Consider the following 15,801-nt stretch of genomic DNA (forward strand, 5'->3'; position numbering starts at 1 on the left):
GTGAAATAATAGGCACCTCACTGAGACAATCAATGGTTGTGCGAACAGTCGTGCAGTAACAATTCAGTAATGGAAACCCTTAGGTTTATAACAATAGACATAGCGAAATAGAAAAAAAAATTCCACGCATTTCTTTCAAATAATTAAAGGCAGGACTTTTAAAAGCCTTAACATTTGGCAGCTTTCCTTGGCAGTTACTTTTGATAGGATCTTTTGATGGCTTATCTTAAAAGTTGTTTTTGAAACTTTGGACAGTTGATGTTGAAATGTCTAGAAAGCTTAACAGTTAATGATTTTGTGTACATATTATGCTCATTCATGCCTACTTTTAAACATTACAAAGAATACCTTACATCTCCCAAACATGATGTGGGACTATATTCAATAGAATGCCTTATTTCTCCCCATTAGGCACTTTGGCTTTCCAAAGAAACACACAAAGTTCAGACATGCTCTTAAAGGTCCACATTATACACTTAATGTTTCACAATCCTGAACTACCAAATTATATAGGCGTGGATGGAGTGATGTTTAAAATAGCAAGAGGTCCCCAAGAACTGCGCACATGTAAGTCCTGATCCAAACTAGTTCCTGACCCCAGGAAACTGAGATGTGCCTTATTCTGGGACAGTTATAATGTCTGTGTTCATTCAAGGTTTTTGGCTCAAATGATAAGCTTTCCATCATCACCAAAAGTCAGGCCAGAAATACTGAAAGGAATCAGATTCAAGAAGCAGTGATTGGCAAAATAAAATAGTAGAGACAATGATGAGATACTTAATGGTGAGATATTTTAAATAAATGGTAGAAACTATGGTGAGACATTGAAATGGTAATGTAAAAATCATCCTGTTCAAATTCCAAACAAAGCCTAGGGCTGGACTTTAAATCCATGGTCGAGAACTGGATAATCAGATCATTTATGGGTCCTGACCCTGTAATACATTAATGTCATGACTTGATTTTTAAAGGTAAAAATGCTTAATTGGGCTTGAGGCTTATGTGGAACCCATTTATTGAAGTGGGCCTTGAATCAGGACTAGCTCTGAAGATAATTTTCAAGGGCAGCTTACAGCCATGACTAACCTTGCTGTTGCTTGGAGGAATCGGGCAAGTAGGAAAGCAGAGGGCCAGAGGCCTCATTGTCCGAGCAAATGGTCGAAAACCCATTCATTCACTACTTAATCCATTCTTCTCAATCAATGGCAACTTTTGTACCACTACATGAGTCCCGAGGTTTGTGCCTTTCCTGAACAATACTTTAAATCATCAGCCCCATAAAGTAATGGTTCTCAACATTGCTCCCAACAGCTGTGAACTAACGTGTTCCGGCCTGTTTGTGCCTCTCATTCTTACATTGAAAATGTGATATAGTTTTTCAGTTAGCTTAACAGCAAGATAATTGGTGTTGTATGGTTTGCTGACAGTTATTCTAACTCCCCTTTACAAATATTAGCAAGTCTAGAGGTGTCAAAAACCTGACATGCTGCTTTTAAGTATACCCAGAGCACCCCACCCTGACATGTGACTGAAAATCTAGTTCTGCATGTTTTAGTAATGAACTGAGGTCTCGAAATAAGAACTTTTAAAGAAGGCATTAAAAATAACTAAAAGATAGCTCAATTGATAGATTTAAACATTCAGCAATATATACCTTTTTAAAAATTTTTAAGACTATCGAAATTCCAGTTACTGCAAAAACAACAAAATACTTTTGTTGACTCAACTGGCTCATGAACAACCATGATGAAATATGGCTTACAGTGGTAATTCTGATAACAAATATTTACATCAACAATTTTAATGCTAAATGTTGACACAAAAAAAATCAAAAGATTTGCTGGTTTGTGCACAGAAAAATTAAAAAGCTGTTGGCAGTATAGCAGTTCTAAAAAATGGTATTTAAAAACAAATGCAATGGGTGTGAAGAGAAACAAAGACAAAAAAGGAAATAACAGAATTGCAATAATTATAAACAATGCACAAGGAAATTTACATCAACACTCTAGACTGAAAAATGTTCCTCCATATTGAAATGCCTATAATTTTAATTAAAAATGGCCAAACCTAATGACTTGATTTGATTTGATTTATTATTGTCATTTGCACCTGGGTGCAGTGAAAAGTTTTGTCTTGTGTGCAGTACATACAGATCGTACCATACAAAGTGTATTAGGGTGCTAGAACAGAGCGAAGAATACAATGTTACAGCTGCCAAGAAGGTGCACAAAGTGCAAGATTAACATTAAATTTAAAATTTGAGAGGTCCATTCAGACGTCTAATAGCAGCGGGGAAGAAGCTGTTCTTGGATCTATTTGTACATGTACAGTATACAAACTTTTGTACCTTCTGCCTGACAGGAGAGGGTGTAAGAGAGTATAACTGGGGTGGGAGGGATCTTTCATTGCATTGATTGCTTTCTCTAGGCAGCGTGAAGTATAGATGGAGTCAATGGATGGAAGGCTGGTTTGCATGATGGACTGTGTTGTGTTCGCGACTCTCTGTAGTTTATTGTAGTCTTGGGAAGAACAGTTGCCATACCAAGCTGTGATGCATCCAGATAGGATGCTTTCTATGGTGCATCGATAAAAATTGGTAAGAGTCCTTGTGGACAATGAAAACATTATCAAACAAGCATTTTAAACTGCTTAATACAGTGCAAATAAAATTTGAAATGGGGTGTGGAATTTCCATTTTACAATTCTGGCATTAACTGTGCATAGAATTGCACACGCTTTGAAAAGTGCATTCAGTGTCCTGCAACCTCCCTAAATGTCAATGCAAACTTATATTGTTAAATGAAGAAGCTGCCAAGGAACAGTGTATACCAAGCATTATTTTAACACGTAATGCTTTCAACGGTACATTGGTAGCATTTCATTCATATAGCTGAATTTACAGAAAACAGCTTGCTGTAGAGAAATTCATATTCTGTGTGTAAATACTTTTTCTACCTAACTCTTTAACCTTTTTTTGTATGGTTACTGTCCAGCATCATTACTGTTTGCTGCCCAGTAGAGAGTATTTATCTCTTCAAAGCCTTGCATAATTTTGAAGACACATCAGGATCATGGACACTCAAACAATAATGGAAAAAATTAAATCGTAATTAAAACCAAAATAAAAGATCCATTCTGCCCACCTATGTTAAGAAGCATTTCTCCATCAACATACCAAAATTATTGTCATGATTCGGAGATGCCGGTGTTGGATTGGGGTGTACAAAGTTAAAAATCACACAACACCAGGTTATAGTCCAACAGGTTTAATTGGAAGCACAATAGCTTTCGGAGCGACGCTCTTCATTAGGTGATGAAGGAGCGTCGCTCCGAAAGCTAGTGTACTTCCAATTAAACCTGTTGGACTATAACCTGGTGTTGTGTGATTTTTAAAATTATTGTCATTATACACTATACCTATAAATAATAAAGTAATCATTTGAAAACATTAAAAGCTTCATAATATATTTAGAAATAGTGCAACTTAAGTGCAACCGAAATCTTAATTTTAACAGCATTAAGGCCTATTTCAATTAACCTATATTAAATTAATCAGTATTTTATCAACAAAACATATTTATCCTATTTCTATTGTTTTTAAATACATATAGCCCTTTTTGGATCTTACAACTGTTACTCACCTCAATGCTTTATCCAAAGTCAAATCTGTGAAGTCAAAGAAACTAAGATATTCTTCAGCCACCAGCTTGCTGAAATCATTGCTACAAAAGAAAAAAATACCAAATTCCAAAATTAAGGGAGATCTTATGTTGCAGTCGTAGTGTTCAAATTTCTGATCCAAACCTTCCATGTTCAAGTCCCACTAGGGCTTGTGGTTTTGAAAGGAGAGTTTGTAACGTGGCCCAATGGGCTAATAATCCGCCTGAAATTGCTTCCAGCAGTTCCCCAGTGCTTCCCAAAGGAAGAAAAATATGTGTCTGAAGTTATACTGAAAAATAAATGAAGATACAAAGTTTTGTCCAAACCCCATCTGGAGTACTGTATTCAGTTTTGGATGCCTCATTTCAGGAATGACATTTTGTAATTGAGAGTATGGTGCAAGTTTATCAGATGGTACAAGATTGAAAGATGTGTGTTTTTCACAACATTAGCGAATTTCAAAGCGCTTCATAGCCAGTTGTGTAACAGTTATATGTAGTCACTGTCACAATGAAAGGAATTTATAAAAGCAAGATCTCATAAATAGTAATTTGAGAATAACCAGTTCACCTGCCTTTATTATGTTGATGGAGGGGTAAACATTGGTTAGAATGTTCGGGTGAACACCCCTGCTCTTCAAAACAATTCTGCTAGTTATTCTACATCCACTTGAGAGGACAGATGAGGCTTTGGTTTACTGTTTAATCCAAAAGAAAACTGCAATGGCAACAGTGCAGCATCCCTTAGCAATGTTGTGGCATGTCAGCCTAATATTATGCATAAATCTCTGAAGTGGGCCATGGCCACTTCTTGCGGGCACGTTTTAAAATGCATTTCACCTAGAATCTCAAGGATAGTGCTTCTATCCAAGCTCCAACATAGAGCAAGAGAGAGAGGAGTAGCCTGAAGCAGATGTGAGGAAAGCTTGTTTCCACTCTCTATGCTGATAGCTAAACATAATTGCCTTCTTCTGTCAGATTTCCAGTAAAGATATTTCTAGTGCTTCTATCTGCTCTTCTCTAGACCTGGTCTCTGTTCCAAAATCTCAGAATTTCCCATCACCCTCCCATTACCTCCCACCAATACAGAACTGTTAACAGTGTTGCCCTCCCCTGAAGATATGATATAAGCTCTTTCAATTCTTTTCCTACATGCTACTTCTCAACTTGCAACCAAAGCGTTTTGGACAATTAAAGGAAATTGAACAAATTCTAACTAGTTTAGTATAGTTTCCTTCAGTGTAGTTTGCTGCCAATTGCTACACCTGCTCTATGGCAATGAACATTTTATGTAAAAGAGTTAGACAAAAAGCACAGACTAAATAACCTTGGAAACCTTAGTGGGGCTACAGTACAATGACCATATTACCCTTCAGTCTAAACATCTTAAACTTTGCTTCAACATTTAAAATTACTCCTGCAGTGCTCTCTTCCTGCCTCCATGTACTATATATTGATTTAAGGTATATTAATAGATGTACCAAGTGGATGAAGAGCCAGGAATCAGAATTATTCATAACAATCCATATATTATTGTTTCTTGGTGGGTAACAACATAATTCAAAATATTGTTGGGATGATCAAATACTATGCTTTTAACTTTCTAATCTGTTCTGGCTATATTCTGCTTCAATATAAAAGAAAAATAATGCTATTTTATCTGTTCTTGATCAGAAAATTGTATTTAAATTTAATCAGCATGTCTGCTTTATCTTAAGAAGAGAAAACTCGTTTACCACCATAACTGTTCTGACTTAGCACTGATCTCACTCTTTAAATGTTCCAGCCCCACCTGCTACACTTCCCCACTGTTCCTCACTCAGCTATGCTTCATAAAACGCACAACTGGTTAATTTTTCTTGCTCCAGCTGTTGTGATTTCTCACTGTGCTAAGCCCACCTGTTATTTTCAAGTTACTGCTTTCCTCTTCACAGACTCTTCTCTGTCTTCTTGTCAGCTTCAGAGTCCTCAAATTATTAACTCATATTTACAATCTAAGTAATTTGACACCAGAGGATGATGCACCAAATTTATATATTTTCTGTTACCTAATCACCCATAAATTAATGGTCTATTATGCATATCCAGTCTTAGGTAGTAAATCTATGAGGTTTGAGGGCAGAATTGTATGACAATCCTCAACACTAAGAATAAACCTATTTGTGCGAATGCAATTTCCCTGCCTAATATAACAGCCAAAACAGAGGAACTGTGTCTCACTGTAAATGTAAAATTTCACTTTTTCCATTCAATTTCTGAGATGTGACCAACCTTAATAAAATTCTCTCTCCCTCTAATTTTTCAAAGACATTGAGCTTTCTATTGGCAATAGTCAGACAAACATCTGTCATTTAACAGAATAATTAATATTGTGGCAAAAAGAGAGCTAACAACTTTAATTTTGTGTCTAAATGGATTTTGACTACAATGTGCTAGAAATGCTCAGCAGGTCTGGCAGTATCTGTGGGAAGAGAACAGAGTTAGCATTTCAAGTCAAATATGGCTTTTTTTCAGAACTGCTCTGAAGAAAAGTGATATTTGATTTGAAACATTTAGTCTGCTTCTCACACCATAGGCAATGTCAGATGTGCTTATTATTTTCTCTGTTCTTATTTCAGATTTTCAGGATCTGCCATATTTTACTTTCATTTTTGGTTTGTAACAGACTTGGTCTCAGTTCAATAACAACAACTATCCTCACAAAAACTGCACAGAATAACACACAGGGTTATCCAATTTACAAATATCCAACTTACGAATGTTTATACTTACAAACATGATCTCATACGGGGATACAATTTTAAAGATCCAATAAATGAACATTTCCTGCACCTACAAGTGGTGACCTGAGACCATAAGACAATAAAACATTTGAGCAGAAATTAGCCAATTGGGCCCATTGAGTCTGCTCCACCATTTGATCATGGCTGAGAGGTTTTTCAACTCCATTTTCCAGCTTTCTCCTTGTAACCTTTGATCCCCTTGGCAATCAAGAATTTATCTATCTCTGTTTCAAATATACACAATGACCTGGCCTCCACAGCCTTCTGTGGCAATGAATTCCACAGATTCACCACTCTCTAGCTAAAGAAGCTTCTCCTTATATCCGTTCTAAAGGGACTTCCCTTTACTCTAAGGCTGTGCCCTCAGTTCCTCATCTCTCCTGCCAATGGAAACATTTTCCTAATGTCCACTCTGTCCCAGCCATTCCATATTCTGTAATTTTCAATCAGATCACCCCTGTTCCTTCTAAATATATTGTCCTGCATTATGTTCCAACTTGCCTACAAACTGATTTACAAGTGGACTCAAGAATGGAACCCATTCGCAACCCGGGGACATTTTATACTTTTAAACAGTTAAATAAGGTCAGATTGCTATTCTAAAGTTAAATTACTGCATCTGAAGAATTTAACTTTAATAATTACCAACTTGGAAACTAGGCAAATAAGTAGACTCCACCTAGTTTACCTCAGTATACTCTGTGTTTAACTGAAGCAATGGTCAGTATGAAAAAGTGGCACAGATTCTTTTTATAGCTGTTTCTGTCCAAATTAAACAGATCATTTAAGATATTATAAACAGTAACTTAGAAATTGACTTTAATGCAAATAATTAGCACTTATGACACATGCAAACAACCCACTCACAAATGAATATTAATGATGCTTATCTATATTCACATATTGATTTTGATACTTGGCAGAAGTAGCTAATATTCAAAAGAAATCTCCAGAAATATGTGAAAACTTACTTCTTTCCAAGGTGCCGTGCCACATCACATCTTTTAAACCCTTCGAGATTGTATAGTCTTTTGGCGAGTCGTTTTGCAGGATCCAGATCTGTTTTGCAGCCATTAGCTAAAGTGTCAGTGCTTCCATGTTCAAGCTGATCCGTACTGTCCATTTCAGAATCAGAATCAGATAGGGCTTCCTTAAAATTGGCATCACTAGAATCAAAATACAGAGAACTTAATTTGCACATCTCCAATTTTAAATAAAACAAAGACCTGTGGAGGCTGGCGATCTGAAGCAAAGACAAACAGAAATTGCTGGAGAAACTTGGTAAGCCTGGCAGTATATATATAGAGAGAGAACACATTGTTAACGTTTTGAGTCCAGTGGTCATTTGCTGTTTTCCCACCTCAGAACTGGGATGGCATGGTGGCTCAGTGGTTAGCACATAGTGTTCAGCGATTTGTAGGTGAGGTGAGGGTAAATGTAGGATCATAGGGGAGGGGAATGGGTCCGGGTGGATTACTCTTCGGAGGGTTGGTGTGGACTTGTTGGGCCGAAGGGCCTGTTTCCACACTGTAGGGATTCTAATCAACTCTACATTTAATGATTTTTTTTAGCATACTGGCCACATAACTAAACAAAACTGAATAGAAATGGTTGAACAATGAATGCAGTATTGTCATAAACAAAAACTACTTTACAGACACTTTATAAATTCGAATTAGGGCCCTCTTATGGCAAAGCAGTAGTGCCCTTATCCCTGGACCGGGACGCCCAGGTCCAAGTCTCACCTGCTCCAGATGTGTATAATAACATCTCTGAACAGGCTAATTAGAAAAACATGTTAATAAAAATAACAATTTATTATTACTTACAAGGCACAGCCTTTGAAAGAATTATGTATATATACAGTCTGTGACTTGTTTGTTATATTAATTTGAGTTTATATAGTGCCTTTAAAGTAGGAAAAGGTGAAAAAGATGCTCCAATGGCACAACCAGACACAACTGATACCAAGCTGAAGTAGGTGAGGTTGGAAGTGGAAATATCAGGAGTGGTGACCAAAAGCTTAATCCAAAAGGTAAGCTTTCAGAAGAGTCTCAAATGAAAAGAGGGTACTGGAAATGTTAAGGAATTTAAGGAGAGGATTACAAATCATGGATCTAAGCAGTTGAAAGCTCAGCATGAACATTTGGGTTAAAAAGACTAGACAATTCAGAAGAGGCCAGTGTCGGGAGAATGCCATGTCCTTATCTGTCTATGATGCTGCAGCACGTTTTATATATACATAGGCAAACAAAGACAGAATAACAAAAAAAATTAAATCAGAGACATTGTAGTACCAGAGCCAATGTTGTTTGATAGCAACAGAGCTTCTGGTGATAGTCACCAGATTAGTGATTCGGCAGTTAATAGGATAAGGTTGAGGCAGAGGTATGTAATATTTAAACTTGTAAGTAAGTATTCATGTAGTTGGAGATGATGTTGGATTAGTTACTCTGGATTAAATAGAATTCCAAGACTGCTTGCAATCTTGTCGAAATGAAACAGTGGATGGAAAGGCTGATGGAGTCAGTAAAACGAGTTTGGAATTTATGGCAGTGTACCCCATATTAAATTGGAGGTGATCATGGCTCATTCAAGACCAAATGACAGTCAAACAATCTGAACAATGAATCAAGATGTCATAGAGGGGAGAAAGTTGTGTGGTATTACCATACATTTGTAAACTGAAAACATGTCTTCAGTCAATGCTGCTAAAGGACAATATTCAGAGCAGATGAGAAGAGGTGATGATTAAGTATAAACATTTGCAGTTCCTAAGCGAAACGTAAAACAGTTTTTGTAACTGTGATCAAAAATCACTTTCAGAACAAGCCACAATTCCACAACAGGCTTTAACCAGTAATGCAATGGAATACCTCTTCCAAATTCATTCAGAAATATCTACAAATTATTTTCTGGACAATTAACTGTTTAACATTTCAGTGTGGGACAATATAACCGGTAACCACATTAATGAAATAATATATTCTTTCGAGTGAATAGTGAACTAAATCATTTAATTGACAATCTCCTCTTATAAATCAATTCAATTCTGAAATAAATGCACTAATTGAGAGACTCAAATAAAAAACTAATAGAATGCACTCTCTAATTAAAATATGAAATGTTTTAGAAGTTAAATCTCACCTGAAAGTAATCATTATCGCTAATTCGGAAATAAGGAAAAAGGATTAAAATAAAGGAAAAAAATAATAGATTTTTCTGATCTCAATTATGTGAAACCACCTATTACTATGCTGATGCTACATAAATTTGTAGAGTTGGACGCTTGCCAAAGGGCAATAGGATGCAGCAACTTAAAACTGAATTGTCTCATATGGACTTGAGATGTTTGAAGTCATTTATAGCCTTTTCAAAGATTGTATGGATCACTTATAATCCTTATCTTTCAAATCCCTTCACAATTTCAGCCCATATTCTCCAAGTATAACTGAAAACAATGGTTCAGGCAGAGAAAGCAAGCTAGTGTTTTGATGAAGATTATTCTTCTTCATTCAGCTCTTTCTGGACCTTCACCAGATACGATTCCACCCGTCTCTCCTGAGACACACAGACAAGCTAACTCACTGATTTTTCTCTGATTTTGACTACTTTGAAATTGCTTAAACAGCTGAAGATTTCTTTCTGTCTCTCATGGCCTGAGGATTTCCACAAGCTAAAACCTGCCATTCGGCTGGAATGAGCTTTTTCATCTGAACAGAATCTGCTTGTGCCACTTAATGTTTCCTTATGCCTTTTTTTTCTCTGGGAGATGAAAAGTCAAGTCAACAATAAGCAGCTATTATCTCACCAGGGATTTTGTGGAGTCACTTAGATTAAGTCACATGATCAATTGGAACTGCTTCTATCAGCTCATTGTTCCAAATGACTTTTGACCCTTTCTTGAAAGAAAATGATTTGACATGCACAAACAATGAAAACTAAAAGTCTATATACCCCTACATTATAACCAAACTCCCAAATGGTAAGAAAATATTATTAGCCTTCATCACATGACCAACTTTGTCTTGCTGCACCTTCATGTCCTTTGGTTCTACCATCAATGACAGAGCTTTCAATTACATTGATCATACTCTTTGGAATCACCTGCTTAAACCCTTTTCCCTTTTTTTCCTCCTCCTTTAAAGGTTTTCTCAAACTCATATTTTCAAACAAGTTTTTTAAATCACCTCTCCATAGCATACTGACCACTCAATCATTCCTCATTTTAATTTTTCTCTTTTCTATTGTTATGGATGAGACCAGACCCCTTTGAAATATTTTAAGAACGTAGCTTAGATTGTAACTTTTTCTTATTTTAAAGGCAAATGTGATGTGCCTGTTCCAGATACAATGTGACTGGTCAAACTATTCGACATTAAGCAAAAACACAATATATTTAAACACTACAGTTAAAATACAAACAAAAGAAAGAATTCTATTGGAAAACTTAACCAAATAATAGATATAGTAACTATTGCTAATTAACTGTTCCAGTATAGTAGCATCCCTTAAACACACCCTTTGGCAAAAAGGTAAATTCAGACACAGATTCTCACACGCAGTGCTCCAATCCAGGAAGGAAAAAACATCAAGAGAAAATCCAGGGACAGTAGTAGCCAGGAGATGTTCACTGAAGCTTCCAACCTTGTTGAGACCCCAATAGCTTCTGATGCTGTTGAAAAAACTAAAACCCAGAAATATGGATCTGCAAGAGTTGGCCACACCCATTCAGGCTGCATTAAAAAAAAAACCAAGGCCTCTTAAGCTATTTATATTACCCCAGACTGCTTGGTACCTCTGCCTTACAACCTCTCTTCAAAAAAAAAGGACAAAATAACCTTAAAAGCCACAGCATTGTCTTACTGTAAAAAGTTAGGAACACTTTCTATACAAAGCATTAGGGACCCGGGTTCAATTCCACCCTCGGGTAACTGTGTGGAGTTTGCGCATTCTCCCCATGTCTGTGTGGGTTTCCTCCGGGTGCTCTGGTTTCCTCCCACAGTCCAAAAATGTGCAGATTAGTGTGGACTGGTCATGCTAAGTTGCCCCGTAGTGTCCAGGGGTGTGTAAGATAGGTAGATTAGTGATGGGTAATGCAGGGTTACAGGGATAGGGTACGGGGGTGTTTCTACAATGTAGGAATTCTATGCAAAACAAGCTGTTATTGTCCAAGAAATAATAATGGCCTGAAGCACCAGAACTTTGTTCTTACTGTATTGTTCAAGCAATAGCACGATATCTCATTAATTATCAAAGGGATTGCTTTAGTGTTAGCATTGACAAAGTGGAATAAAATTGAATTTCATCTTCAAAGTTGACAACATAAAATGAGATCACCTCTTAAACCAAATGCTGGCAAAAGGCTTTTAGTTAATACAAAAAGAATTATCCAATATCCAGGCTTTTGTCCACAGAATCTTCTAAAATAAATACCATAAACCCATAAGCTTCTAAGTTAATTGCAATAGGAAAATGTGTATTTATGCTATGGATTGTTTTCATTCACATGAGAACCAATAATCCCAGATTTGACTTTCAATGGGGCACCTAATGGATCGTATAGATGTTACCTTGATTAATATGTGAGAAAACAAGCTTTAGAATCATCAAATTAGTGATGGCGAGTCATAAAAATCATGAATTCAAAATGACAGAAATTAGATAGCGCCAATATGCTCATACAAGCCAAAACAATCTGTGTGAGCCATGGTCACCAGGCACCTTGCTAGCAAAATGATCAATAGTTTTGGGCCTCTGCAAAGCAAGCTGCAGTACTCAGGTGGATCTGGGTTCTGAGGTGGGGAGCAAGCACAATTTGCCAATGATTTCAAGAATATGAAGTTCACATTCTGCTAAGAAATGTCAATGGTACATACTTTTTTGGTGGAAGCCTTCAGGTACCCCTTTAATGGTTATAAACTACATGAAAACCTGATTAATCTCAACTCAGTTGGTCTCCATTGTCATTTGTAAAGGATTTAATGATACCTAATGAATGGTTTTCATCCCTCTTCCGCGGTTACGTTAGGGCCCGGGTGTCCTTGGAGAAGGAGCACGCGGTGTCGACCAACACCCTGGAGTTGTTCAGGGAGAGGTGGGCGCCGCAGGGAGTGGAGTGCATTATTTCTCCCTCCAATTCTATTTTGATTTAGTCCCTACCCTCCCCTTCACTGTTTTGATCACACAGCACTGCCCTTGATGTGAAGGGCAGTGTTTGTCACTGGCCACCCGGGTGTTTTCCTATCTTCCTGGTGGTGGAAATTGAATAAAGATTGGTGCACTTTGTGTCTTAAAAAAAAAAAGAATGGTTTTCATGAATTTAGCAATGGGACCAATGTCTTTGCGGATGAGGTACAGGTCAATCTTTTGATGAATTTGTGCACTTTACCTACATTTTACCCCTAAAAAAGGCATGAATGCATTCCAATTCCTCATCTACCATCACTAAACCATTTCCTGAATCGTAGAGAGATCTTTGTTTAGAATTAAGATATAACAATCTGCACTGTTGGCATGATCAGTCCTGAGAAGTCAGCAGTCATAAACACAATCTTTTTCAAGAGTTCAAGCTGTTTCTCTTTTTGCCTTAGAAGAGTTAATACAGGTGTTATATCTGAATGCATGCAGAATAAGGAATAAGGCAAATGAGCTTATGGTGCAGATCAAAATAAGGAATAAGGAATAAGGCAAATGAGCTTATGGTGCAGATCAAAATTAGCAGGTATGACATGGTGGGCATCACAGGGATGTGGCTGCAAGGGGATCAGGATTGGACGCTGAATATTCAAGAATATACATCCAATCGAAAAGATAGATAGGTAGGCAGGAGGGGTGGGGTTGCCTTATTAGTAAGAAATGAAAGTAAATCAATAGCAATAAATGAAATAGAGTCAAATGGTGTAGAATCTGTGTGGATAGAATTGAGGAACCATAAAGGTAAAAAAAAAACATAGTTGGAGTTATGTACAGGCCTCCAAACAGCTGGGGTGCAAGATACACCAGGAGATAGAAAAGATGTGTAGGAAAGGCAAATTTACAGTGATCATGGTAGATTTCAATATGCAGGTGGGCTGGGAAAATCAAGTTGATGGTGGATTGCCAAAAAAGGAATCTGTCAAATGACTACAAGATGGCATGTGGAGCAGCTTATGGTGAAGCCCATAGGAAACAGGCAATACTGGATGTAGTGTTGTGCAATGAGGGAGACTTGATAAGGGAGCTTACAGTGGAAGAACCCTCAGAAGGTGGTAATCATAGTATGATTGAATTTACTCTGTAATTTGAGAGGGAGAAGATAGAATCAGAGGTAATGGTATTACAGCTGAATGAAGACAACTACAGAGGCATGAGGGAGGAGCTGGGCAGAATTGACTGAGAGAGGAGCCTACCAGGAAAGACAGTGGAACAGCAATGGCAGGAGTTTTTGAGAGTAATTCAGGAGACACAACAGAGATTCATGCCAAGGAAGAAGAAGCATGGTACAGGAAGGATGAGGCAACCATGGCTGACTAGGGAAGTCAGGCATAACATAGAAACAAAAGAGAAGTATATAATATGGCAAAAGGCAGTGGGAAACCAGAGAATTGGGAAGCTTTCAAAGGCCAACAGAGGGCAACAAAAAAGGAAATAAGGATGGAGAAGATTAAATATGAGGACAAGCTAGCCAGTAATATTTAGAGAGACTGTAAGAGTTTCTTTAGATATATAAAGGGCAAAAGAGAGGCAAAATAGACATTGGGCTGCTAAAAAATGACACTGGAGAGATAGTAATGGGAAACAAAGAAGTGGATGAGGAACTGAACAATTACTTTGCATCAGAATTCACTGTGGAATACGCAAGTAATACTTCAAAAATTCAAGAGAGTGAGGGGGCAGAGCTGAGTATGGTGGCCATCACCAAGGAGAAGGTGCTATAAAAACTGAATGGCCTGAGGTTGGATAAATCACCTGAACTCGAAGAGGTAGCGGAGGCATTAGTGGTGATCTTTCAAGAATCACTAGAATCAGGAAGGGTCCCTGAGCACTGGAAACTAACGTAACACCCCTGTTTAAAAAGGAAGTAAGGCAAAAGAAAAAAATTACAGGCCGAGGCTTAACCTCAGTCATGCGTAAGATCCTGGAATCCATTGTGAGGATGAGATTTCTGAATACTTGGAAGTATATGGTAAAATGGGGCAACGTTAGCACGGTTTCATCCAGGAGTGGCCATGCCTAACAAATCTCCTAGAATTCTTTGAGGAACACCATGGTTGCTCAGTGGTTAGCATTGCTGCCTCACAGCACCAGTGGCCTGGGCTCAAATCCAGCCTCAGACAGCTGTCTGTGTTCACTTTGCACATTCTCCCAGTGTCTGCTTGGGTTTCCTCCAGGTGCTGTGGTTTCCTCCCTCCAAAGATGTGCAGGTTAGGTGAATTGGTCAAGCTAAATTGTCCATAGTGTTCAGGGATGTGTAGGTTAGATGCATTAGTCAGGGGTAAATGTAGAGGAATGGGTCTGGCAGGTTACTCTTCGGAGAGTTGGTGTGGACCTGTTAGGCCGAAGGGCTGCTTCTACACTGTAGGGATTCTATTCTATGGAAGTAATGAGCATGTTAGACCAAGGAGAGCCAATGGATTTCAAGACTGCCTTTGACAAGATGCTGCATAGGAGGCTACTGAGTAAGATAAGGGCCTATGGGATTAGAGGCAAGGTGCTAGCATGGATAGAAGCTTGGCTGTCTGGCAGAAAGCAGGATATAAAATGGTCCTTCTCAGGCTGGCAGCCAGTGACAAGTGGTGTTCCGCAAGGCTCAGTGTTGGGACCACAACTTTTCAGTTCATACATCAATGATCTGGATGAAGGAATCGAGGGCATTCTGGCTAAGTTTGCAGACAATACAAAGATCGGTAACAGGTCAGGTTGCATTGAGAAGGCAGGGAGGCTGCAGAAAGATTTGGACAGGTTGGAAGAGTGGGCAAAGAAGTGGCAGATAGAGGACAACGTGGGAAACTGTGAGGTCATACACTTTGGTAGGAAGAATAGAGGTATGGACTATTTTCTTAATGAGGAGGTAATTCAGAAGTCTGAAGTGCAAAGACACTTGGGAGTTCTAGTCCAGGATTCTCTAAAGGTAAACTTGCAGGTTGAGTCAATAGTTAGGAAGGCAAATGCAATGATGGCATTTATTTCAAAAGGACTTGAACATAAAAACAGGGATGTACTTTTGGGGCTCTAAAAGGCTTTGGTCAGACCACATTTCAAGTATTGAGTTCACAAGAATGGTCCCAGGAATAAACAACTTAACATATGAGGAAGTTTGAGGACTCTGGGTCTATACTCGATGGAGTTTAGAAGGATGAGGGGGAATCTAATTGAAA

At 38.0% G+C, this 15,801-nt stretch overlaps 1 protein-coding gene across 2 annotated transcripts in view; it reads right to left on the reverse strand.

Moving 5' to 3' along the window:
- psd2 (pleckstrin and Sec7 domain containing 2) overlaps window positions 1–15,801 on the reverse strand; it is a 191,303-nt gene that overhangs the window by 89,598 nt on the left and 85,904 nt on the right. For both annotated transcript variants that reach the window (XM_043703661.1, XM_043703660.1), the window contains exons 4-5: window positions 7,414–7,608; window positions 3,642–3,722 (exon numbers count right to left, since the gene is read on the reverse strand). In XM_043703661.1, coding sequence (XP_043559596.1) covers window positions 3,642–3,722; window positions 7,414–7,608 — 276 coding nt within the window. The remainder of the gene's footprint in view (window positions 1–3,641; window positions 3,723–7,413; window positions 7,609–15,801) is intronic.

This window comes from Chiloscyllium plagiosum, chromosome 14, assembly GCF_004010195.1.
Source record: "Chiloscyllium plagiosum isolate BGI_BamShark_2017 chromosome 14, ASM401019v2, whole genome shotgun sequence".
NCBI classification, from domain to species: domain Eukaryota; kingdom Metazoa; phylum Chordata; class Chondrichthyes; order Orectolobiformes; family Hemiscylliidae; genus Chiloscyllium; species Chiloscyllium plagiosum.